The sequence below is a fragment of the Eriocheir sinensis genome, chromosome 41, assembly GCF_024679095.1.
Source record: "Eriocheir sinensis breed Jianghai 21 chromosome 41, ASM2467909v1, whole genome shotgun sequence".
NCBI lineage: Eukaryota > Metazoa > Arthropoda > Malacostraca > Decapoda > Varunidae > Eriocheir > Eriocheir sinensis.
The window spans coordinates 5,699,420-5,726,160 of record NC_066549.1 but is presented as its reverse complement, the minus strand read 5'-3'; the positions used below and the strand labels follow the sequence as shown (position 1 = coordinate 5,726,160).

The window sequence follows — 26,741 nt, the reverse complement described above, 5'->3', positions numbered from 1 at the left end:
CTGTGCACTCCTACTCTCTTTTCTCTTTCCCTGTCCACACCTTACCCACTAACCCACTTCCTCTCCTTACTGTACTTGTTGTGAGCCGAAAGCTTCTGATAATACGGACCTTAAAGTTAACCAACACAAGAGTACGTAGCGGGCTTTTTTTTCATTATTGTTTTCTCTTTTTTTTTAAGCCCTTGAACTGTCTCCTTTGCTGTAAAAAAAAAAAAAGGGAAAAAATCTGTTGCAAGTTGAAAAGGTAAGATTAAACGGTGTGACAAGAGATGTGTTTCCTGTCTTCCTTACGGCGGCTTACATCAATCACTGGGCAATTACCTGAGTCGGGCAACACCTGAGAGTTAAGCAAGGTGAGCGGTGGGGGGCGGGTGAGTTGAAGCCTGTGATGGAAATGGCTTGTTAATTTATTTTACTGTAAATTACGCAGATTGTACCTGAGTCAATTAATAACGGAGAGAGAGAGAGAGAGAGAGAGAGAGAGAGAGAGAGAGAGAGAGAGAGAGAGAGAGAGAGAGAGAGAGAGAGAGAGAGAGAGAGAGAGAGAGAGAGAGAGAGAGAGAGAGAGAGAGAGAGAGAGAGAGAGAGAGAGAGAGAGAGAGAGAGAGGAAGAATAGGACAGAAATATATGCCGGACCCGACCTGCCGCCCACCACAAGCTTCAAAACAAAAGAGATCGGAGGTGCGCATTAAACATTCACTGACCGACCAGAATGATGAGCCCGAACCAAGCACCGAAAATAGACCAGCAACGGACAGCGCTTTGATCGACACGGCGTTCAGCGAGAGGGAAGGAAGTGGGGCGGAAAGATGATGTATGGTGTGTTATGTTGTGTTGGGGTGTGGCGGACTGTGTTGGGGTGTGGTGTGATGTGGTATGGCGTGGTGTTCTGTGGCGTTGAAGGGGGCGTGTATGGAACCCTTGAGTGATATAATATGTAGCTATGTATTTCTTTTGGCTTTCCTCTGGTGAATAAAATACCTATCTATCTATCTACCTATAACCACGAGTATCTATCTATGTAGTGTCAGTGTATGGCGTGGTGTTCTGTGGTGTTAAAGGGGGCGTGTATGGAACCCTTGAATGATAAAATGTGTTGCTATGTATTTCTTTCGGCTTTCCTCTGGTGAATAAAATACCTATCTATCTATCTATCTATCTGTCTATGTAGTGTTAGTATTCTCAAACGCTTTTGCCTCTCACATCAACTCTTTCCAAAGGCCGTAGAGGAGATTAAGCAGGTTCCCAAGAGTGTATTTTGTTTTCACGTTCATGCTGCAGAGCCTTTGTAAGACTACCATCACCGGGGTCATAAAACTACCCATGGAAAAGCTCTTACACAACTGCTACGTAGAGAAAGGAAGAAAGAAAGAACTATGAGAAGAAAGAATAAAAGAAAGAAAAGATGAAAATAAAGAAGAAGAAAAAAGAAAGAAAATGGACGAACGGGGATGGGGAGGATTTAAAACACGAAAAAGAATGAATGAGGAAAAGGATGGGAGGAGGAAGGAAGGGAGAGAGGGACAAACGACGATAGAAAAACTAGGATTAGAGGTGGAGGAAGAGGAAGAGGAAGAGCGGAAAGAGGAAGAAAAGGTGTGTGTGTGTGTGTGTGTGTGTGTGTGTGTGTGTGTGTGTGTGTGTGTTTACAACGAAGGAGACAGTTCAAGGGCGTAAAAAAAGAAGAAAACAATAATGAAAAAAAGCCCTCTACTTACTGCTCCTGAATAGAGTACAGAGGAGTGGCCAAAAAGAGAGGTCAATTTCGGTGTGTGTGTGTGTGTGTGTGTGTGTGTGTGTGTGTGTGTGTGTGTGTGTGTGTGTGTGTGTGTAATCCGTGTGTTTTTTCCTCGCTGGTCTGCCTTGGAAAACACGGAATAATCTCACTATGCTTTCCGTCAGTCATAAAACAAAGAGAGAAAAAAAAGATTCCTGATATAATGCGCGGAGATCATTAGTCGTTTGGGAGGCAAGATGAAAAAAAACAAGAGAGCATCACCTAACAACACGGTATTAGGGAAAAAAAATTATTGCCCGACATTAAGCGCAAAACAGACGCATTGGAGTTAAGCTGTAACAAATATTTCAGGATTAAGATGAATGCTTTAAACATCACCACTTTTATGTCAGCGTTGTTCGTTTAGTATTTATTCACTTATTTTCCTCACTTATTTACTTATTTCTTACTTTTTCTCAATTATTTTTCTAACTTATTTACTTATATATTTTTTACTTTCTTGCCTATCTTACTTCCTCGTTTATTCATCAGTCGTTTAACTCCTTCATTTCTTTACTTTTCAATCATTCACCTTATCTAATCATTTATCATTTTATTCTCCATCTATTCATCAACCTTTTACATTTCTTAAGTCATTCTATTCATCAATCGTTTAACTTCACCATTGTTTCATTATCATCATCGGTCATGACTAGTCCTCTCTCTCTCTCTCTCTCTCTCTCTCTCTCTCTCTCTAGCCATCTATCTCCCATGACTTCTCTTACAATATCTTGGTTCCCAGTCGTTACATTAATTATCCATTTGTTTATTAGCTCCATGCATTCATTTATTAATTATTTGTTTAGTGGTTGGTTGCTGTTTTTTTCACGAGCGATTTTCCTTTTGTTCCGGGTCGCTCAATCGGTAGCAGTGTTTGCTGACTGTGCGGACCGTGGAGTCAGTGGTGCACAACGGCGGGTTTAATTCGTTTGGAGTCTGACCAAACGTGATACTGACGCTGGTGGCCGCAGGGAAAAGGTAGGGGGAAAAAAGGGAAATGTCTATGTATACGCAATCCAGGAGGGAGGGCAGGGTGGTAATAATAGCAGTAGTAGTGGTGATAATAGTAGTAGTAGTAGTAGTAGTAGTAGTAGTAGTAGATAAGAGCAACAACAATAACAACGACAGCAACAACAAGAATAGACAAGGAAAAATGAGGATGTAAGGAGACTTCAAGACACACACACACACACACACACACACACACACACACACACACACACACACACACACACAACGCAATTAAAGCGATACCATCTTACGAAATAGAACGGAAAATATATACAAATGAATAATACAGGAAGGAGGAAGAGGAAGAGGAGGAGGAGGAGGAGGAGGAGGAGGAGGAGGAAGAGGAGGAGGAGGAGGAGGAGGAGGAGGAGGAGGAGGAGGAGGAGGAGGAGGAGGAGGAGGAGGAGGAGGAGGACCAAAATTATATTCGAATTACAGGTTGTATCAGATCCCTTTTCCGTATTTATGAGGAGGAGGAAGAGTAGGAGGAGGCGGGAGAAGAAGAGGAGGAAGAGGAGGAGAGGGGAGGAGGAGGCGCAGGGAGGAGGAGAGGGGGAAAGTTATCAGACTTGTGAAGGTGAAAAATTGAATCATATCAATATCTGTCAGTTAAGAGTTTGGTAATTAATTAATTAGTTTGGCCGCCAGGTGTGTGTGTGTGTGTGTGTGTGTGTGTGTGTGTGTGTGTGTGTGTGTGTGTGTGTGTGTGTGTGTGTGTGTGTGTGTGTGTGTGTTTGGTTTAAGTGTAGATGAGGAAGTAAGGGAGGAAAGCAAGGAGAAAAGAGGAAGAAATATAGGAAGTAATGAAGAAAATAAAAGAGTAGATGAAATGTGTGTGTCTGTGTGTTTCTAAGTGTCGTAAAGTAAGGGAGGAGAGGAAGGAGAACGAGGAGTTAATATGAAAAGGAAGAAGATAAGAAAAATAACGAATGGACGAGATCTTGCTGTCTTCTACTTGACTTCATGTAACTATTTTTTCATCAATAATTAAAACACTTGCTATTACTTACACTTAACTGATGTACTGCGGCAATTTCAGCTGACTTTTGTATTTACTTGTATTATGGTGGTAAAGGTGAGAAGGTCGTCCGTTTTCCTTCAGTGCAATAAATCAATCTCAGTGACGGACGGACTCAAGAGCGACGCCAATCAGAAACGTCAGTCAGAACGAGAAAACGGAAGAAAACATTAGATACTTTTTATTTTCTTTGGAGGGTTCAAGATTTTACCCAAAACGTTCACCGTGCCAAAATAAAACGTTCCTTTAATATTGAATGGAAGACTTACGGATATTGAGGCATTGACATATATTATTATTGGTTTATGAAACGAAATTAAAATATGGAGAATCACATTTAATCGTGAACTGCAAAATTAAGTACATATTGCAGAATCATCGGATTGGAAAATATGAGAGAGAGAGAGAGAGAGAGAGAGAGAGAGAGAGAGAGAGAGAGAGAGAGAGAGAGAGAGAGAGAGAGAGAGAAAATGGAGCCGCTGGGGATGACAGTTGGTTTATTAGACGTCTTAATTGAAAAAAAAAATATTAGCACCAAACCCTCGAGTGACGCTTCGGATCGGCTCAAAGCAACAACTGAGCCACCGTCACCACCACCAACAACAACAGTTCCCTAGCTCAATAGTTAAGCCACGGCACAATATCACTTACCGCACACCACTCTTCCTCATGAGACAATTATATGACCCGATGAACTTCCAATGACATGAGCAATAGTTACGTACCTGAGACGCTGGGGCCACTGGAAGGCTGCGAAGAGGTAGTAGAGGGTTCCCTGCTGCCGCCACCACCAGCAGGGCCACCAGGGCTTCCGCTTCTTTCACCGGTCCTTACTTGCCCTTGTCACCTCTACGGGCTTACCTTTGTACCCAGACATGTCCCCAAGGTCTTCCCAAAACTCTCAGTCTCGTAATAACACCGCCACGAAGGTGAATTAAGGTAAATTACACGAAGGGCTTAAAAGGTCGCCACACAGACAGCCCCGCCGCCGACACACGCACGCGCACTGACGTCAAATTCAACACTGTGTTCGAATGCCCTGACGAACGGCCTCGGTCTTGCCTAGTGTTTCTTACTTAGTATTTCTTCCAAGTAAAACTGTACAGTGTAGATTTTACAGTAAGATTTTCTTATGGATATTTCTGTATTGCTAAATGAGTGAAGGGGAATTTAACTTTGTGATTCTGAAATAACAAAGAAGCCTCGACATGCGTGACTTTCGATTTTGTGTGTGTGTGTGTGTGTGTGTGTGTGTGTGTGTTGCAAAAGTACTTTATTTTCCTTAAGGATAATATGTTTCTTCTTCATTTACCAATTTTTCATTTGCGTTTGGATTTTACCCATGAACTACGTACTGCTGCTATATTAGAGAGAGAGAGAGAGAGAGAGAGAGAGAGAGAGAGAGAGAGAGAGAGAGAGAGAGAAACTGGGGGAATCGCCTGATGTTTATCTAACTAATTAATTTGAGAATGAATCACTTTCCTTCGCTTTGCAATCACCGCCAACCTTTGTGGGGACGGTGGTGGCGGCGGCAGCTCTGATGATTGCTGGCGGCGGGGCGGCATCGGTGGCGGCGAGGGGAAGGGGAAGACAAACTCCTCTACGTGGTAACACATTTACTTCATCATATATACAGAGTGGACATCGTGGGCGCGTCCCTCACTCCCCGCAGCACACACACGCCGGGGCCTCCTTCCAGTGCCCGGCCCGGGGCGGCACACCCGGGGAGGAGAGGCGCTGCCGGCGTGGATGCCATCTCTTCCCGGGCCTGCATGACTGCGACACACATGCATACGCACACGAGCGGACACGCACACTCATACAGGCAGGCACGCAAGCACACATATCTTAAGCTTTACAACACTTACATGTACGTACAAGAGTCTGGTCTTTGTATACACGGCCATAGCATCTGCTCGGCGCGCACACAGTGTCGTGCGCCTGTACACTTGTCTGCACTGAAGGGGATACACATGTATGTACAGTTTGTTTTCACAGAACTTGGTCAGTTTGTATCGTACAAAAGATAGCACGGTGCGTCGACGCCCAGGAGTGGCGGCTGACTGAGGGCACCGAGCACACTCCTGAAGAGTCACTCCATTACAGTATTTCACGAAGTCCTTCAGCGGCGCACCACGGGAGAATGTTTTGCAACTCCGATGATACTGACGGCACTAACACCGCCGCCCGCTGGACTTTGCTGTGGAAGATTCGGTCGCCGCCGTGCTTGGAGCCGGCGGGGACGTGATGTAGGGCTCTATGTAAGCCTCGATGAGAGGCAGGCCCCGCAAGGCACCATGCCGCCGCGGAGCAGTGCAGGGTGGTGCCACCCTTCACGGGCAAGGCAAAGTTCACCTGTAAGACAAGGAACCTGCGTTCCCGCGACGCCTCCCGTAGGACTGCTACAGAACACTTTACCCGGCAGACTCCCGCTGCTTCCGGAGGCCAAGTTGTGCCCTAGACAAACCTTGGGGACCTGTTAGGAGATGGCCGCCTGGGATGCTCTGGCTGATTGGCGGCGGGCCGCGGGCCTGGCGTCGTGGCTGGGGAGGGGGACAGGGCCACAGGGGGACCTGGTGACTGAGGCTGAGGCTGGAGGAGCCTGGCGGGGGGGGAGGAAGGTTCCCTGATGGTGCTCCTGGGAGATGTTGGGGACGACGATAGAGACATGGCCGCTCCCTCCTCCACGCCCACCGTCACAAGGCTGCCGCTGCCGGGGCTCCTGCCCCCGCCGCCCGGGGCTGGAACTTGGATCCTAACACGATTTTCATCGAAAGAAGTCTTGGGCGCCAGCACGGTGGTGATGGTGCGCCGCTTGTCGTACTGTGCGATGGTGGCCCGCGTCAGCAGCACGGACGGGCCCACCACCAGGGGCGCCGGCACGGACCCACCCCCGAGGTACGGCGACACGTACCCAGACTCGCCCCCGCTGCTGCCGCCACAACCTGGGGGAGAGACAGCAATCAACACACGCCCAAAACGCCCCGCCCCTGAGACTCGGGCAGCGCGCCGCGCCTCGCCCACACCGCCGTCCAGGCCCACGTGGCAACGCCGCCCCGCCTCACTCGGGCCGGGGGGGCGATGGAGTGTATTGTATTGTTTTATTGGATGACTTTATTTAAGGAAAAGTGAAAGATAGGCGGAGCTATTCTGTGTGTGTGTGTGTGTGTGTGTGTGTGTGTGTGTGTGTGTGTGTGTGTGTATGTGTGTGTGTGTGTGCGAGCGAGCAACAGATAGAGGCACAGGTAGCAACACGTAAGGGCTCTGGGACAACAGCGTAACGAAAAACCAATGAACGGGAAAGAAAGGGAGACCAATGAATCGGGAGTGGCACAAAAAAGAAAAAAAAAATCGACCTAGACAGGACAAAAAAGAAAGGATTGAACATAAAAATAATAATATAGACATGAAACAAAAACATGAAAACAACAACAACAACAATGTGCAATAAAAATAAAACAAAATAAACGTAAAGTAACTGACCATAAGACTGTAAATCAAAAAGAGAAGATTGAAAGAAGTGAAGGCAAAAACAAGAATGAGAGAGAAACGATCTGAAGGAAAAAAGAAAAGAAAATCCGAATCTGACAAATAAAAGAACAAAAAAAATACAAAGCCATCGACAGTGATACAGAAAGAGGAAGAAGTAAAAAAAAAGAAGTTTAACAAGAATCAATCAGCTCTCGAACAAAGGAATGCGAACGCGAGACAACACCGATCTTCTCAAGCAAATAAAAAACAACAACAACAACGAGACCAGCAATGACAACAACGACAAAAAAAACTGCAGGGAGGGAAAAAACGAGACACCGAACACTGACATCAAAGAAGGAGGGAAACAAAAGAAAGGCGATGGGTTTGAGCACAAGAACGGCGCCGGGGAGAGGAGGAAAAAAAGAAAAAACGAACCCGATACACGAGGAAACACGGCTGCCTCGTACACACACACACACACACACACACACACACACACACACACACACACACACACACACACACACACACACAAGGGAGAGTAAATAAAATCTGAAAGTGACTAAATGAAAGACAAAGCTGAACAGAAATACAAACAAGAGATTGACAAAGAAAACGAGACAGACAGACACAGGCAGGGTTGTGAGGCTGAGTGTTAAAGGGACTCATCATTCTCCTACGAATACAAAGAGGAATGTGCAAATCTGCAGCCATGAAGTGAAGCAATAACTACACTGACACGAATACCTTGCAATAGCAATGTGTGTGTGTGTGTGTGTGTGTGTGTGTGTGTGTGTGTGTGTGTGTGTGTGTGTGTGTGAAAAACATAAAACAACTGTCTTCCAAAAAGGTTAATCTGGCTTCTATTTAACTAACACTTGCGTAAATAGCATCTGTTATTACAACTCACTAAGTATCCCTTACTGTCACGCCCTGAGGACACAGCCTTGTTAGTAGTGGTTAGTGCCGCCACCCATGACCCGGGCAGACCTGTGGTTGGGCACCCCTAGACTGCTGCTGCCTGCCACCCACTGACCTGTGTGTGTGTGTGTGTGTGTGTGTGTGTGTGTGTGTGTGTGTGTATTTACCTAGTTGTGACACGGGAAAAGAGATACGCTCGCGCTGTCCCGTCTCCATATCCGCTCTTGTCCAACTTTTCCTTAAAATCATGAATGTTTCTTGCACAAACCACCTCCTCCTCCAGCCTATTCCATAGCTCAATGCTCAATGTGTGTGTGTGTGTGTGTGTGTGTGTGTGTGTGTGTGTGTGTGTGTGTGTGTGTGTGTGCATTCATGTATGTATAACATTTATTTGAATAATTCAGAAATTGTTAGTAAGGCAAAATGTGCGAACAGAAAACATTTTTGCAGGAAATGGTTATTCTGTTCTAGGAAAATCTACGTTAGTGCCAAAAGCAAAGCAAACGTTATTCCCTCCCCTGTTGCAGCAGCAGGAGGGAGCATGCAGCAACGGGCGGGATGCGGCAGCGGGGCGGGGCTGGGCGGGGCATGCAGTGGCGTGAGAGGCTTGGGACCCAACTGCCTCGCTCCCACATCTTTTTGAGTCATTTCGCGATTATTTCCGTGCTATTTGTCCCTTTCCCCCGCGGGGCTGCTCCACTTACCCGGCAGGCGCCCCAGCACTCTTTGTGGCCGGCGGGGACAGGCACATGCCTCGAGTCCCCTAAATAATAATGTGCGCTGCAGCGAAGGGCGAGTGGGCCGCTCCAGGGCTGTGTGGCCGCCGTGAGGAGGGTAATCACATCACGAGAACACGCCGGGCTCTTTCAGGTGCTTCCCGGGGGGGCCGCGGCCATGCCTCACCTGGCGGGCCGCGGCAGGTGTTCGGGGGACTCACTGCTCCCACGGCCAAATGCCAGCAAGATTTTATTAATTTCTTTCGTTGGATTTGTTTAGTCTGTTGGTAAACTTGAACCCATTTTACAGACTATAACCCTGAATAACTCAAGACACACGTGGGAAGAGCACAGGAGAAGGCAGTGGGAGAGAGGGAAGCGAGGCGAGGCATTGGGGAAACGTGCATGGGAGGCAGGGGAAGGCAAGGGTAGGGTGACATGAGCCAAGCCACGTCACACCGGGTTAGTGCACCACCACCACAACCACCACCACACCACCACCACCACCACCACTACCACCGCCGCGTCTGTCTACCTGAGGCCGAGAGAGAGGAAGGAGCTTACAGGTGTGTGGAATTGTATAAGTTTGAGTTGCTTTTTATTTTAGGAGCTAGAGCTGGACCTTGCCCGGGTGGCGCAGGGCGGAGGGGCTGAAAAGTGTGGCAAGACATTAGTGGCCGGGTCTGTACAAGTGTGTGTGTGTGTGTGTGTGTGTGTGTTTGTGTGTGTGCGTGTGCGTCTGCGTGTGCGTGCGTGTGTGTGTGTGTGTGTGTTTGTGTGTGTGTGTGTGTGAAATATTGCTTTGTTTTCCTCGATGTTTGTCTGACCCAAACTGTGTTCCTGATGCGGCCTATTCTCGTGAAGGAAGGGAAGGAAGGAGTGTATCCGCGGCGGGCGTGTTCATTTTTCCCCGGCACATATATTGGACGTGGGAGCGGGAGAGGGACGTTTGTGTCTGTGTGGCGGAAGGGAGCTTCAAGGGGGACAGGATGAGTGGGAAACAGGACAGGGAAGAAAGACTGGAGGAGGGGAAGAGAGTAGTGAGAAGAAAATGGAGAGTAATCATTGCTAGCTGAAATTATGGACATTTTACGAGATACATCAGACACAATAAGTTAAAATGTTGACTAGAAATTTGTTCCCTTTATGAGAGGTCTGTGGTGGTCAAAATATAACGCTCTGAGCACTGCATAAGAGGAAACAATCAAAATCTGAAGAAGTTTGTGTGTGATAGATAGATAGATAGATAGATAGATTACTCCACTATTAAACTCCGTTACGCTACTACTGAGCAAAATAAATGAAAAAAAAATCAAATCCATGGGTCATTTGGATGTGAGGTCGTCAGTCTAACACAGGGGTTCCAGCAGCTGTGTCCCTCCCTCCGACGAGCCTGAAGCTGTGCCGCGCTGGGGAGTGTCAGGCGGGTAATGTCCGCCATGTGTTGTGCCGGCCGAGTTCACTCCCTTCCTGCTTCCCCTCCCTAGTGACCCAGTGATGGCCAGTGTGTGTCTGTGTTTGTGTCGACAGTCGTAAGTATAAGCTGCTCTCACATGCATTCTAAAGTCGCCCTTGGCAGTGACCATGAGACTGCCCTTGGTGGAAGTATTTGTAATCACCACCAGTTTCCCGTGTGGGCCTTCTTGTTGTCCCGTTTGCGTTATACATATATATTTTACGTGTATTGTAAGAATTAACACTTAAAAAACTTAACACTTAAAAAACATGTCTCATTTGCTGGAAGGAAAGAGTATTGAAACATATCACCCCACGTCATTGAGCCCTGGACGCCAGCAGGGAGAGGAGCAGGGAGAGGAGACAGATCATGGGGAGGGGAAGGGAGGGAAGAGAAAGAGGGAGGGGGGCGGCAGGTGGCCCACACACTCCCGGTAATGGCCCATGAGAGGCTTACGCTGTACTACTACTGTGCGGCGGCTTGCCAGAATGAAGGCTTAAAGCAGATTGTTCTCCTGAATATAATTGTCAGTATTTTTTTTTTTTACAACAAAGGAGACAGCTCAAGGGCACAAAAACAGGAAACAGTAAAAAAAAAAAAAAAAGCCCACTACTCGCTGCTCCTAAAAAAAAAAAAAAGAATCGAAAGAGGTGGCCGAAAGAGAGGTCAATTTGCTGAATATAGTTTGCGTTTTTTCTTTTAGGTAGAGGAGGCAGGCCAAGGTGTAACAAAATAATACTATTCACAACACGCTGCTATAAAAACGATATAAATATAAACGCCTAGTGAGTTGTCAGCTTCAGAGAGGTGTCGTTACCCGCTCGTACCCTGATGCTGTTATATAAGGAAGCTTGCTGATGGAGGCTGCAGTGTTTGAGGCTTGTTTAAAAAAAATGCCGCTAGACCACTTACGCGGCCCTCCAGACTTGTGTGCGCCGGTATACCTTCAATATATATCGCCACGGCGCTTCCCAAACATACGAGGAATCTTCAGCCATAAAGTCCAGGAAAAATGTTTGACACTTCGAAGTTTAGGGCGAGCGGCTTCTTCGAGTCTTGCGATATACAAAAATGCCACCGGCCAATTACCGAACTGACAAATCCCCTTAAAACTTTGCTGCACTCAGTTTCTTCCGGCGATAAGGTAATGGCATTGAAGGCCGTCCACCTCGATATACGAAAATAAGGACGCTAAACGGAAAGGAGAAAAAAGGAGGAAAGAAGATTGAAGAAAAGGAGAGGAGAAAATTAAAAGACTAAAGAAACGGAAAGGAGAAAAAGGGGAAAAGAAGATTGAAGAAGAAGAAGAAGAAGAAGAAGAAGAAGAAGAAGAAATAAAAGAAGAGGAAGAAGAAGAAGGAGAAGAAGAAGAAGAAGAAGAAGAAGAAGAAGAAGAAGAAGAAGAAGAAGAAGAAGAAGAAGAAGAAGAAGAAGAAGAAGAAGAAGAAGAAGAAGAAGAAGAAGAAGAAGAAGAAGAAGAAGAAGAAGAAGAAGAAGAAGAAGAAGAAGAAGAAGAAGAAGAAGAAGAAATAAAAGAAGAAGAGGAAGAAAAAGAAAAAGAAAACAAAAAAGACAAAGAAAAAGAAAAGGAAAAAGTAGAAAAAGAAGAAGCAGAAGAAGAAGAAGAAGAAGAGCTTGAAGACACGACGACGCCTTCATACCAACAACACACGCCGCATTGAAAGGCACTGGAGCACGCGTCTTGCCTGCAGCGTCGGCCCAACCCACTGGAACTCATCAAAAACTCAGCAAGACATTCCTTTTTAGGTGCTGTCTAGAGCGCCGGTAGGCTCTCTTAAGGGGCCCCTTGGACGACCACGAGCGAATTTTATTTATAGTGGCTCCCTTGATGTATGACGCTTGTTTGCTCCTTACCCCGACACACTGCTTGACACACACTACTGACGCTCAGGATCACGCACAATCCTTTCCAACCCAAACGACTCGTGGCCAGACAGCAGCAGAGGAGGCAGGCAGGCAGGTGGGCAGGCAGACAGGAGCCTCTCAAAATCTCGTTACCCAGGCGACGTCTTTATGGCGCGCGCGAAACTGAGATGCTACGAACCTTAGTCACTTTACGAGAAAACTTGGCCTGGCGAGCGAGACTTTGGTGACCGAGCCTCTGCGTTGCATCACTTTTCGTTTTTCCCTTTTTCTTCCCCGTTATTTTTCGTTTTTCCTCCAGGAGTTTCGGCAGAGTTTACCCTCCGTGTTATTTATCCTCCTACCCGCGCCGGATTTTTCATACTAGAGACAGATGGGGGCGTATCGAAGTAACCCAAACCCCAGATACATGAACACTGGAAATACGGAGAGAGGAGATTTTTGTTGGTCATGAAAACTATCCATTATATCGAGAGGGTCAGTTTTGGTGGCTACACAGAGCTCTCTTTCTTTCTCTCGTCCCTTCACTTGCTTCCCCCCTCAACGCTGGTTAGAAGGGAGAAAAAGAGAGAGAGAGAACGAAACACTCAACCTCGTCTCTCTCTCTCTTCCTCTCCCCCTTTCTCTCTGGGCCGTATTCCTAAACATTTTGGAGCACAAGAACACATAATTAAGACTTTCGTAGGAGGGTTTTTTTTTAGCATTTCCTGGGGCACTTTCATGACCCTTCCCGTAGACTGACCGTTCTTCTGTATCGTGAATATAAAAGAACGCTCATTAGACCCCGATTGATCTCCTTATCGGTATTTAGAAATAGTTGATGTGAGAGGCGAAAGCGTTTGAAAATACCAACCTCTATCTCTTCCTTGGTAACACACGTCTCTCTCTCTCTCTCTCTCTCTCTCTCTCTCTCTCTCTCTCTCTCTCTCTCTCTCTCTCTTGTATAATTCCCGCATTGAATCTTCCATAAAAACAACAATTCTTCCTCTTTCTCTTCTTTTCTTTCTGAGCTTTAAGTGGAAAAAGAGCAGCTTCCCTTGTGTGTTGGGGGGAGTGGGAGGGAAAGAAGAATTTATTATATGTTTTTTCGTTCCGTGTGCTCAGTCTCGCGAGGAACAGGTGGGTAGGAAATATTGCCCACCTCAAAGCGTCAATGTTATGTTTTCTTCCCCACGCAATCAATCTCGCTCTCTCTTCTCTTCTCTTCTCTTCTCTCTCTCTCTCTCTCTCTCTCTCTCTCTCTCAAAATGCTCTGCTGCTTCCAAATAAATAAATAATATATATACATGCGAAGGTGTGTGTGTGTGTGTGTGTGTGTGTGTGTGTGTGTGTGTGTGTGTGTGTGTGTGTGGGTGTGGGTGTGGGTGTGGGTGTGTGGGTGTTTATTTGTTTGTTTTAGAGAGAAAATCAATAACAAAATAATAAGAATAACTAATGAATGATGATCTTGCACTAGTTGAGGGAGGAGGAGAAGAGAGGAAGCAAGAGAGGAGGAGAAGGAGGAGGAGAAAAGGGAGATGATGGAAATTAAGAAAAAGAAATATCACAGAAAAATAAACGCAATAAAAAAAAAATCCTGAGAAAGAATATCATAGAACGCAGAATCAATGAAAAAAAAAAGAATGAACAAAAACATGAAAAAAGGAAGAAAGGAGAAAAGAAGAACCTACACACAAAAAAAAGGTACCCACGCCAAAGAAAGAGAACCAAACCAACCTGAGGTATAGGTGAGGGCGTGCGTGAGGGCGTGCGGGTCGTCGGGCGCCTCGGAGCTGTGGGAGTCCTCGGTGGCGTGGGCCGAGTCGAGTTCCTGCGAGGAGGAGTCTGAGGAGGTGACGGAGGACGTGAGGTTGTCGAGGGAGGCGTCGCGGGAGGCGGAGAAGGAGCGGGTGGTGGCACTGAACCCGACCTCCGCGCGCCTGTGGGTGGGGGCTGAGGGCGCGGCGGGCGTGTGGGCGTGGCTGTGGTAGTCGTAGCTGTGATCGGAGTCGAGGGAGGAGTCGGTGCCGCTGTGCTGGGCCAGGGCGGCGCGTTGACCCAGCAGGGGACTGACCTTCCGAGGGGCGGATAGCACGATAGTCTCCTGCCCGCTGCCGCCCACCACTCCGACCCGCGCCTCCACCTGTGGGTTACGTGGTGATGAGTGGTGATGGGTTGGAATGGGTGGGGACGGGGGATTGATGGGTGGGTGGTGATGGGTGATGATTGGTGGTGATGGGTTGGTATAGATGGGAATGGGTGGGGTAGCGTGTGAATGGGTGGAGATTGTTGGGAATGGGTGATGATTGGTAGTGATTGGCAGTGGAGATGGGTGGTGAAAGGTGTTGATGGGTGGTGATGGATGGTGCCGAGTGGTGATGGGTGTAAGATAGACATAAACAGATAGACATGTAGATAGGGAGATTATAAAACGGACAGTAGACCGAAGGGACAATTAGCAGGACGAGTATTCGGTCTTGAAGGTTTGTAGAAGGTGAACAGCAAGGCGGGTGAGTGACATTTTCTGTTCCACGCCTCTGTGTCACCCTTCAGGAGACTTGGTTATCCGTGGAATGATAAATGTTCCACATCCCGAGTTCATATTCTGGTTTTGTTGTCTTGCTCGTTGCACAACACCAATCCATCCACGTCGCACCAGAGTAATCAAGACGCTCAGAAGTTAGCCAGCTTCATCATCTGCACACAAGGCATTCCACGGACAACAGCCTCGCCTGAAGGGATGCACGGAGCCTTCGGACGGAGAATGACAATCAGACATCTCGCCGCTTGACGACATGCTTCAGTACTAAGAAAAGAACAGTCGGACTGAGAGGTGATGACTAGGAAGGTGGCATCAGGAGTGGTGTTGAGGAAATCGAAGAAGTAACTGGTAATTAACGCAAAACTGAACTATCATTGAGAAATATGACGGATTTTTTCAAGGGTCGAATTTTCTAGAGATATTTTCACCGATCTTTGAATATTTATGGAAAGTAAATAATAAATTTGTTACAAAGAATTTCACCATCACGGAGCGATATGTTGATTGTTTTGTAATTTGTTTTATGATACAACAACACAATTCATATCCTTTATCGTCTACCAAATGTGCAATAAATAATCCTGTCATGAAATAATTCTACACGGTTATAGTTTGTTTTATAGAACAATTACTTTGCAAATAGAGAAACTAAACAAAAACCGTCACATGTTCTTTCGACTGAATGTCCGCTTCGCTTCGTGTTCGCTCGGCCAAACGGCTGCCGGTTCAGTGTCCGTCCGGCCAAATGCCCGTCAGCCACGCGTCCGGGAGCCGGATGACGGACGGGGACTGGGGGCGAACAGGCATGCTGACACACACACACACACACACACACACACACACACACACTCACCTTCAGCTCCGCCTCGCTCACGCTGCCCTTGGATTCACTCTTGTACACCTGGGGTCTGGGAGGCTGCTGCAGGACCCGGCTCGCCGCCTCCTCGGCCTTCCGCGGCGTCTCCTCCACCGTGGGTCTCCTTCCTGTCTCCTCCAGCGACTGGGGTCTTCTTCTGGTCGACTCTTCCTGCTGAAGGGGTTTCCGTTGAGGTGTTTCTTGGGTCTTTTTATCTTCCTGCGACCCTCCCCCTCCTCCTCCTGCTCCTGCTGCCACCACAAGCTTCTTCAAATCGTCCACAGTGCTGCCTCTCCTCGGCATGTCGTGCACGGAGGGGGAGGGAATCAGCACGGTGGTGGAGGTGGTGGTGGTGATAGCGGGGTAGGGGCTGGGCGACGTGGTGGTGGTGGTGATGGTGGTGGTGGCGGCCGTGGCGGGGGAGGAGGATCGGAGGGAGGAGGAGATATCGCTGACGGTCTTGCGGAGCTTCTGGTGGACTTCGTGGGCGGAGTGGAGACCCGAGGAGACGTGAAGAGCCACCTGGAAAGCGGACGGAGTGGCGGAAGGAAGGAAGGAAGGAAAGAAGGAAGGGAGAAAGAGAGAGGTGTTAGGTTAGGTTAGGTGTTCATTTGAAAGGGGGGAGGGGGGAGTATGTGTGTGCGGGGGAGGGGAGAGTGTGTGTTTGTGTGTTTGTGTGTGTGTGTGTGTGTGTGTGTGTGTGTGTGTGTTTGTGTGTGTTTTACTGCATTGCCGTTGACAGTTTTCCGTTAATTCTCCATCGATACAACGACATAAATTGACTACAACATATTATAAGTTTTCATATATATTTCACCCTCCATCCGCTACCTCCCTCCCTCCCCTTCCCCCCTCCTCCCTCACACGTGCGGTCAATAGCAGGCAGTGTAGACAGGTAAACGTGAGTTGTTTGCATGCTTTTATTCCTGCCATTTAAAAACAGCATCGTGGAGTGCGTAGCGAAATGAAAACTCACACAATCACTCGCTTTTACTTGCACACTCACTCACACTCACCCCGCACCCACTCAATCATTCAATACTCCATCACCCACTCACTCACACTCACTCAAAAAACCCTTCATCACTTACTCACTCGCCCCCTCACTCCATACTACCTCATCCACCCACCTATCCACCCATCCACCACACTCACTCCACCTCACTCCACTCTACTACACTAGTCCCTCCCCCGCAGCCCCTTAGCCCCATCCCAGCCCACAACTCACCCCTTCGAGACCCACGTAATCCCTAAGCGACGTCTTGTATATCTTGGCCTGTCCTGCGGGGGCGCGGCTGGAGGCTGGGGACGCTCGGGGCGGGGGCACGGGGGAGGGGGCGATAGCGGCGGCGGCGGCGGAGGCGATGCTGGTGCTGCTGCTGCTCATGGTCGTGGTGATGGTCGTGGCGGTGGCAGGGTGGGTGGTGGAGGAGGATTCAGTACCACCTCCACCACCTCCACCGACGCTGCTCTCAAAGGCGCTTTCCTCCCAGCTCTCTGAATCCCAGTCGTCATCTGCGCAAGGACGTGGAAAGTTGGGTTAATGAGGTGAGGGCAGGAAGGGTAATCAGGTGAGTCAAGGTGATCGGTGTGTTCTGTGCCGCTAAGGTGAAGGATGACATGAGGAAAGGTGAGTTAATGAGATAGGGCATAGATTGATGAGGTGAGGAATGGTAGGTAAAGAGGCAACCAGGTGAGGGAAGGAAGGGTAATCAAGTGAGTCAAGGTGATCTGTGTGGTACGAATTGGTAAGGTAGAGGCGACACATGAGGAGAGGTGAGTTAATGAGATAAGTAATGGTGACTAATGAGGTAGTAATGGTAGGTAAAGAGGCAACCAGGTGAGGGAAGAGGAGGTAATTAAGTTTGGCGAGGTGATCGGTGTGGTACGAATTGGTAAGGTAGAGGCGACAAATGAGGAGAGGTGAGTTAATGAGATAAGTAATGGTGACTAATGAGGTAGTAATGGCAGGTAAAGAGGCAACCAGGTGAGGGAAGAGTAGGTAATCAAGTCTGGCAAGGTGATCTGTGTGGTCTGAGGCGCTAAGGTGAGGGACGACTCAATTATGCGGAAAGGTGAGGGTTTTTTATATACAGGAAAGGAAGCAGCTCAAAGGCAACAACAACAACAACAACAACGAAAAAAAAGTGTAGAAAAATAGCCCACTCCTAAAGAAGATAAAAATAAAGAGTGACCAAAAGAGAGGTCAATTTCGGGTGGAGAGTTAATGAGATACGGCGCAGACTGTTGAGGTAAGGAATAATAGGTTTTGAGGTAAGGAGATGAGATAAAGTAAAAGAAAATAAAGAAGTAAAGAGGTACAGAAAGTGATGGGTGACGGCATATGCGAAAAAGTGATTTAATGAGATAGGTAATCGTGACTAATGAGGTAAGGAGAGGTAGATAATGAGATAATGAGGTAATGCAATATACGTACTCTAATCCGGTATATGTTAAAGGAGCGAATATTGGGTGATCAAATATTCGGAAAGGTGAGTTAATGAGACAGGTAACGGTAACTAATGAGGTGGTGACAGGTAGGTAATGAGATCATCAGGTTAGAAAAGATAAGGTAAAGGAGTAGATATTGAGTGTCGATATATCAGAGGAGGTGAATTAATGAGGTAAAAACAGTTAATAAATGAGGTTAAAAAGCTGATCAATAAGGTAAGACAAGTTAAGTTAATGAGGGAAGGGAAGGTAACGTGTGTGATGGGCCGGGAAGGTAAGGAAAACACATATTGCGTGAACTCATATCCTGCCACTAAAGTTAATGAGGTCTGAACAGGTATTAAAAAGGTACGGGCAGGTATGGTAATGAGGTGAGGAGAGGATGTTAATAAGGTACGGGAAGCTGAGGGAACGAGAGGTGAGGGATGTGCGTTAAGCTGATGAAGATAAAGGAAGAGATCTGAGCTAGCGGCGATGTGAGGGAGAGGAGAGAGAAGTGAATGGAATGCAAAATAAAATGTCATGATGTCAGTCTTGTATGAGATGATGAAAGAAGGGAGACGTTTAATTAATTCCATAGTTCATGTACATTATTTTTTTAGAGGAAAGGAAGCAGCTCAAGGGCATAAGAAAAGTGTAGGAAAAAAACCCGGCTAAACGCTGCTCCTAAAAATACAAAGGGTGGTCAAAAGAGAGGTCAATTTCGGGTATTTATTCATGTATTCACTTTCTCTTTCTTTATTTCTCGCCACCTGTCTATATATGTATCTATGTACTTATCTATCTCTATATCTATCTTTGCATATTGGTAGTTCTTTTCTTCACCTTCAAAGTCATCTTCATTACTCTCTTAACACACACACACACACACACACACACACACACACGTCAGCCTCACCTTGCACCTCCGAGTCCTTCCTATCCTTCAGGGCGTGGGAGGCGGGCGCGGCGGGTGAGTCCTCCGCGTCCGTCGTGCTCCTTCTGTAGCCGGCGATGGGCACGGTGTACACCACGCTGCCGCTGCTGCTGCTGCTACTGACGGAGGCGGTGGCGTGTCTGTAGGGGGAAAAGAGTGTTGGAGGGTTAAAGAAGTAAGGGTGTGGGAAGGAGGGTGAGTGTGATGAAGGATTGAAGAGATAAAAAGGGATAAAAAAGAGAGACGGAGATGGATGAAGGATAGGAGTCAAGGGGAAAAGAGTGTTGGAGGGTTAAAGAATTAAGAGTGTAGCAAGGAGGGTGAGTGTGATGAAGGATTGCGAAGATAAAAAGAGATTAAAAAGAGAGACGGAGATGGCTGATGCATAGGCGTAAAGGGGAAAAGAGTATTGGAGGGTTAAAGAAGTGAGGGTGTGATATGGAGAGTGTGTGTGATGAAGGATTGCAGAGATAAAAATGGATGAAAAAAGACAGACGGAGATGGATGAAGGATAGGAGTGAAGGGAAAAAGAGTATTGGAGAGGTAAAGAAGTAAGGGTGTGATATGGAGGGTGTGTGTGATGAAGGATTGCAGAGATAAAAATGGATGAAAAAAGACAGACGGAGATGGATGAAGGATAGGAGTGGAGGGAAAAAGAGTGTGAGAGGGTAAAAAGTAAAGTGATATGGAGGGATGGATGAAGGATAGGAGTGGAGGGAAAAAGAGTATTGGAGGGTTAAAGAAGTAAGGGTGTGGCAAGGAGGGTGTGTGTGATGAAGGATTAACCAGATAAAAATGGATTAAAATAGAGACACGGAGATGGATGAAGGATAACAGTAAAGGGGAAAGAGTATTGGAGGATTAAAGAAGTGAGACTGTAGCAAGGAGGGTGAGTGTGATGAAGGATTGCAGAGATAAAGAGGGATAAAAAAAGAGGTTCCAAATATGATACAAGGATAGACATAAAAGGAAAAGAGTATCAGAGAGTTAAAGGAGTAAGAATGTTGCAAAATGAGTGTGGTAAAGGATTCAGGAGGTAAACAGAGACAATGATGAATGGGATACGATGATTAATGAAGAGCAAGAGTAAGAGGAAAAAGAGCAAGAGAAGGAAAACGAAGAAGTGCATGCCAGAAGGAGAGTGAGCGATGTGAATGATGAACGAGGTAAAAGAGGGTTGATAAAGAGGTTTCAGAGATGGGAAGGAAAGTAAGAGGAAGAGAAAAACGAATATTGAAAGGGTAATGGAGAAGAGGTGAGACAAAGCGGGTAAGAATGATGAAGGATTGCGAAGATAAAAATGGATTAAAATAGAGTGACAGAGATGGATGAGAGCTCGGAGTAGGAGGAAAGGAGTAGTGAAAGGATGAAGAATAACAGGTGTAACAGAAAAGATAAATGTGATGACGGATTGCAAAGATAAAAATGGATTAAAATAGAGTGACAGAGATGGATGAGAGCTCGGAGTAGGAGAAAGGAGTATTGAAAGGATGAAGAATAACAGGTGTAATGGGAAAGATAAATATAGTGAAGGATTGCAAAGATAAAAGGAGATTAATACAGAGGGACAGAGATGGATGGGAGGTGCATGGGAGAGAGGAAAATAAGAGGAAGGAAGAGGAAGGGGGAAAAGGGATTGTGTGTGTGTGTGTGTGTGTGAGAGAGAGAGAGAGAGAGAGAGAGAGAGAGAGAGAGAGAGAGAGAGAGAGAGAGAGAGAGAGAGAGAGAGAGAGAGAGAGAATGCAATATTTCACTGACTTAATTTTCATTGCGGCTGTGGTATTTCTATATTTTTCTCTCTCTCATTCACGTTTTTTTCCCTCCTTTATTCCCTGATTTCTCTCCTTCTCTCCCTTCCCTCCATTCCATAATCTTCTCATAATTCTTCTCTCCTATTTGTTCTTCCTCCTCTTCCTCCTCCTCTGCCTTATTTCCATTACTTCTTCCTCTTCCTCTTCCTATTCTTTCTTTCCTTTTCCTCCTCCTCCTTTACCTTCTATTCTTAATCTTCTTCTTCCTACTCTTTCCTCCTCCTCCTTTATCTTGTTTCCTTCACTTCTTCCTCTTCCTATTCCTATTCCTATTCTCTCCTCTTCTTCCTCCTCCTTTACCTTCTCTCCTTTTCCCTTGCTTCTTCCTCTTCTAATCTTCTTTGCCCTTTCATCTTTCTCCCATTTTCGTCATCTTAAATCTCTTCCTAATTTCCTTCCTTCTCTCCTTCTCTCTCCTCCCTGTCTCTCCCTCTCCCTCTCCGCTTTTTTTCCTTCTCCGTAATTACTTTCCTCCTTCCTCCTCTCTCTCTCTCTCAATAAGCTTCTCCGATGTTGTTGTTGTTTTTTGCCTTCCCTAACACCTATTCCTCCTCCTCTCCTCTCTTCTCTTCTCTTCTCTTCTCCTTCCTCTCTTCTTCCTTCTCTCATTTTCTCCTTTTCTTTCTCTTCGCTCCTCTTCTTTTTTTTTTCTTCATTTTTCTTTTTCTTTTCTTCTTTCATTTCCTGTCTTTTTCCTTCTCCTCTCCTTTTCCTCCTTTTCTCTCCTTTCCTTTCTCCTCTCTCTCTCCTCTTCCTTCCCTTTCTTTTTCTCTCTTCTCTTTTCCTCTTTCTCTCCCTCTCTCTGTCTTCTCTTCTCATCTCCTCTCTCCTTTCCTCTCCTCTCCTCTCCTTTCCTTTTCTTTTCTTCTCCTCTTTCTCTTCTTCTCCTCCTTCTCTTTCTTTTCTTTTCTCTTCCTCTCCTTTTCTTTCTCCCTCCTTTCCTTTCCTTCCTTCCTCTCTCTCCTCTTTCCTTTCCTTCCTCTCCTCTTCCTCTCCTTTCCTCCTCTTCCTCTCCTCCTCCCTTCCTTTCCTTCCTTTCCTTTCTCCTCCTCCTCTCTTCCCTCTCCTTCTCTTCCTCTCTCCTCTCCTCTTCACTTACCTTCCCTGGGGTGGCTTCTGTTGGTCTTCCGCCCGTTTGCTTACACCTGTCGCCGCCTGAAACGTAAACAGATCCACTTAAGACGCCTCTCCTTGCCCCTCGAGACGGCACAGACAGACGGAAGGAAGGAGAGACAGACAGGGAGACAGGGAGATGAAGAGATAGACAGTTAGACGGGCGGAAGGAAAGAATAAGAATGATGGATAAACGAGGAGATGAAGAGAGACAGACAGACAGATACACAGACAGACGGAAGGAAAGAAAAAGGACGAGAGATAGACAGGGAGATGAGAGAGAAGACAGACAGACAGAGAGACAGACACGTACATAATTTGTTAGACATAGACAGTGAGACAAATGGAGACAGGAAAACAGACATAGAGAGAGATAAAGAAAATGAAAAGCACAGAAAAGGAGAGGTAGACAGACTTAAAGACACAGACATCTAGACGAATACGAAGACACACACACACACACACACACACACACACACACACACACATACAAGGCACTCAGCTCGTTTAGGTTCGTTTTAATGCTGCCACTTATCATTACACACACACACACACACACACACACACACACACACACACACACGACATTCCCCAAGCACTACACACACACACGTAAATAAATATGTAAACAAAGCATGCATATTCCAAAGCATACATACTGAAGCTGCAACGCAAACACGCACGCAAACTCACAACTCAACACCCCCACAGTCTCCTTACTCTCCCCCTCCCCCTCCCTCTCCCCCTCGCTCCCACACACCTGCAGCGGGTCTTGGGGTCCGAAGATCTCGTTGACACACATGATGAGCAGCTCGATGGCCCGCGTCTGGTGCACCGTGTCGACCAGGGAGCTCAGTGACGCGGAGCCCTCGGCCGTCCGCAGCAGCGTCGGCCCGAACACAATGCCTGCCGCGAAGAGGAGAGAGACACATACATTAGTTAAAAGGTGAAAGACTGTAGGAAAGGTGAGAAGAGAAAGAGAGAGAGAGAGAAAGAGGGAGTATAGCATGTGAGGCGTAACGAAAGAGCCTAAAACAAGATATAAAGACACACCCACGCATTAGTTAAAAGGCAGAACGACGGACGGTGCAGGCAGGGTAGGAAGAGACGAGACAGTGTATAGCGTGTGGTGTAACTGACGTGTAGCCCAACTGAGACGAGGAACACGATGCCACGAACACAAAGAACAAGAGACAGAGACACACCCACACATTAGTTACAGGGAGAAAGACGGACAGTGTGGGAAAAAGGTCGGAAGAAAGGGTGTATCGCATCTAAGGAGAGACACAAGAACCAAGAACGAGAGATAGCCATCCATCCACGCATTAATTAAAAGGAGAAAGACGGACAGTGTGGGTAAAAAAGTTGAAAGAAAGGGTGTCTAGCATGTAAGGCGAGACACAAGATCCAAGAACGAGAGATAGTCACCCACCCACGTACCAGTTAAAAGGAGAAAGACGGACAGTACAGAAAAGGGTTGAAAGTGACTGTATAGCATATGTAGCGTGACTGTCGCGTAACTGAGGTCAGGAACACGATTCTTTCTAGTTTCCACCGCAAAGAACACCAAGAACAGGAGAAAAGGACACGCCTAAGCTAGAGGGAAGAGGATGGTGCGGGTAACAAAGGAGGAGACGATAGAATGCTTGGTATGACTGAACCGTAACTGAGAACAATGAGTAACAGAATCCTTGCCCCCACCACGGACGCCAAGAACAGGAAAAAAAGACACACCCAAGCTAGAGAGAGGAGGAAGATGGTGCGGGTAACAAAGGAGGAGACAGAGAAGAGAAGAGAGAAGAAAGGAGGGGAAAGGAGAGGAGAGCAGGAGAAAAAGGAAGGAAGAGGAAGACAAAGAGGAGAGAGGAGAGAAATGAAATGAAAGGAAAGGAAAAGAGAGAAAAGGAATGGAGAAGAGATATGAGAGGAAAAGACAGGAAATGAGGAGAGTAGAGAAGAAAAGAAAAGCAAAAAGAAAAGAAAGAAGAGGAGAGAAGAGAAAGAAAAGGAGAAAATGAGAGAAGGAAGAAGAGAGGAAGGAAAGGAGAGGAGAAGAGGAGGAGGAGGAATCGGTGTTAGGAAAGACAAAAAACAACAACATCGGAGAAGCTTAGTGAGAGTGAAACAGAATGACTGAACTGTAACTGGCTATAATGAGTAATAGGATGCTTGCCCTTACCACGAACCCCAAGAACAGGAGACAAGGACACACCCACGTCAATGTATGAAGGCGGGATGAAAGTGCTGCGTGGGCTGAATGACACTGGCTAATCTAATTTTCCTGTAATCTTTTTTTTTTACGGGATGGGAAGGAGCGACTGAAGGGCGAGAATAAAGAAGAAACAAACAGATAAGCTCCCACAAAATCCCTTACCCGAAAAACTAACCAGACAAAGATCTTAAGTGTGTGTGAGAAGTGAACGTAAAGAAAATGGCCTTGTTTTTTAAGTTCCCGGCAAGACTTACGTTACTAAAAAAAAAAGTGAGAAAAATAAACTGAGTGAGGAGTGAACGCAAAACAGGAAAAAAACTATGACCTTGATGTTTTTACGTTCAGACCAAGACTCAAGTTACTAGAAAAAAAATAAGAGAACAAAAGTGAGTGAGCAGTGAAGGCAAAAAAGAAAAATGACCTTGATGTTTTTACGTTCAGACCAAGACTCAAGTTACTAGAAAAAAAAAATAAGAGAACAAAAGTGAGTGAGCAGTGAGGGCAAAAAAGAAAAATGACCTTGGTGTTTTTACGTTCGTTACAAAAAAAAAGCAAAAAAAAAAAAAATATTAAAAAGTGGACGCAAAGAAAATTACATTGTTTTTCAGCTCACGGCAAGACGAAAGGTACTAAAAAAAAAAAAGAAGAAAGAAAAAAGAGTAAGGAGTGAGCCCAAATAAAATACCCATGTTTTAAATGCTCGGCAAGACATGTCACTAAGAATAAAGAATAAAAAAATGGAAGAATAAAAAAATAGAAGAAAGATAGAAGAAAAAATGCGTTCAGGCCAAGACTCAAGTTACTAGAAGAAAAAAAAGAAAAAAAAATAGTAAGAAGTGGACGGAAGAAAATTACATTGTTTTTTCAGCTCACGGAAAGACATGTTACTAAAAAAACAAAACAAAAAAAAAACAAGAAGGAAAAAAGTAAGGAGTGAACCCAAATAAAATAGCCATGTTTTTAAATTCAGGCAAGACCATTTCCATGTTACTAAGAATAAAGAATAAAAAAATAGGTGAAAAAACAATATTAGTCCAGTACACGTGTAGCAACTTCTGCCTCCTCTCCTCAAGCCCCGGAGCCAATGACACGTTCAGGCGAAGAGGAAGAAAGAAAATAGGAAGAAAAAGGCAGAATTTCCTCCTTTCTTCTCCTCAGTGTCTACTCCAGCCTCGGACTCACGTGACGTTGGGTTTTACTGTTCTCGGAGACGCAGTAAAGGCTGGTGCATTGGGGGGGAAGGGGGAGGGGAGGGGGAGGATATGTAGGGGAGGTGGGGGAGGGAGGAATGCATAGGGGAGGGGAGGGGGGGGATACCTAAGGGAGGTGGAGGAGGGAGGAATGCATAGGGTGGAGGGGGGGGATACCTAAGGGAGGTGGAGGAGGGAGGAATGCATAGGGGAGAGGAGGGGAGGAAACGTAGGGGAGGGGGGGAGGGAGGACTGCATAGGGGAAGGAGGGAGGAAACTCAGGGAAGGGGAGGGAAGGGGAGGAGAGCTATTCTGGCCTGCACTGAAATGGCTTTGGAGTTGGTAAAGGTTGGTTGGTTCATGAAGGGAAGGGAAGTATACATAGGGAGAGAAGAGAGGGGAAGGGAGGGGATAGGAAGAGAAGGGAAGGGGAGAGAGAGGAGGGAATGGAGGGGCATGTTTACGGAGGGGAAAGGATTGGAAGAAGGGATGCGAAGGGAGGGGGAGGAAGGGGGAGGGAGGGACAAAGGACATCAGCTGACTCACCGAGGTTGGGGGAAGGGATGAACTCATAGGAGAGGGGAGAAGGATGGTGGAGGAAGAAGGGGGAGGGGGAGATGGGAGGCGAAGGAAGGGGGAGGGGAAGGACGGGTGAGGGGAAGGAGGAAGGCAAAGGGAGGGGAAGGGAGAAAAGAAAGGGGAAGGAAGGGACACATATATGAATTTGCTAACTTACAGAGGTTGAGGGAAGAGAGGAAGGGAGGGAAAGAAGAGTGAGGGAAGAAGTGAGGGGAGGGAAGGGGAGAGGAAGGGACACACAAATGACCTCAGCTAACTCACCGAGGTTCGAGGGCGGCATGTTGTTCTGCTGTGAGTGCGCGGCGACCCTGTGGAGGTGGTGCATGAGGGAGGCGAGGCAGGCGAGGTGGTGGCGCGGCAGCCGGCCCACCAACTCCCGCAGCTCCTCGCCCGCCCGACCCGCGCCCTCCGCCCCCGTCCCCGCCCCACACTCCTTGGCAATCCTGTGGGGGGAGTAAGGCGGTGTTATATAGGGAGCTGTAGTGTTATATACATAGTGGTGGTGATATATACATAGTGTGGTGGTGCTAGATATGGATTAATGGTCTTATTCATATATCGGTGGCCTTTTACATAGTGTGGCGGTGTGCTGCATGGTGTGTGTGTTCCATAGTGTGGCGGTGTTATACATCGAGTGGTGGTGTGTTGCAGTGTGGGGATGCAGGAGTGGGTTCGCCATGCCTCTGCACCCCACGCCCATGCAGACTCACGACGGTATGTATTGAGTACTGTGCGTAATTCATCACGAATCGATCTCTGGGTACTGCCGGGACCTTCACACACCACCACCACCACCACCACCACCCTTCCTCAAGGGGAGACAGTAACAATTAT

The 26,741-nt window shown here is 46.8% G+C and overlaps 1 protein-coding gene and 1 long non-coding RNA gene across 6 annotated transcripts in view; both read right to left on the bottom strand.

Moving 5' to 3' along the window:
• The window catches only part of LOC127009557 (uncharacterized), a 184,705-nt gene extending 179,602 nt beyond the window's left edge, over positions 1-5,103 (bottom strand). The window contains exon 1 of the long non-coding RNA XR_007762054.1: positions 4,533-5,103. This is a non-coding gene — a long non-coding RNA (uncharacterized LOC127009557). The remainder of the gene's footprint in view (positions 1-4,532) is intronic.
• Positions 5,104-5,408: 305 nt separating this feature from the next.
• Positions 5,409-26,741, bottom strand: part of LOC127009549 (rho GTPase-activating protein 45-like) — a 285,593-nt gene continuing 264,260 nt past the window's right edge. For 4 of the 5 annotated variants that reach the window (XM_050882726.1, XM_050882725.1, XM_050882727.1 and 1 more), the window contains 8 exons: positions 26,169-26,350; positions 22,687-22,832; positions 21,913-21,968; positions 18,985-19,142; positions 16,864-17,150; positions 15,633-16,157; positions 13,975-14,380; positions 5,409-6,752 (listed from right to left, as the gene is read on the bottom strand). In XM_050882726.1, coding sequence (XP_050738683.1) covers positions 6,265-6,752; positions 13,975-14,380; positions 15,633-16,157; positions 16,864-17,150; positions 18,985-19,142; positions 21,913-21,968; positions 22,687-22,832; positions 26,169-26,350 — 2,248 coding nt within the window. In that variant the 3' untranslated portion in view covers positions 5,409-6,264. Of the gene's footprint in view, positions 6,753-9,453; positions 9,569-13,974; positions 14,381-15,632; positions 16,158-16,863; positions 17,151-18,984; positions 19,143-21,912; positions 21,969-22,686; positions 22,833-26,168; positions 26,351-26,741 lie in introns of all 5 variants that reach the window. The other variant, XR_007762051.1, reaches the window with a different exon arrangement.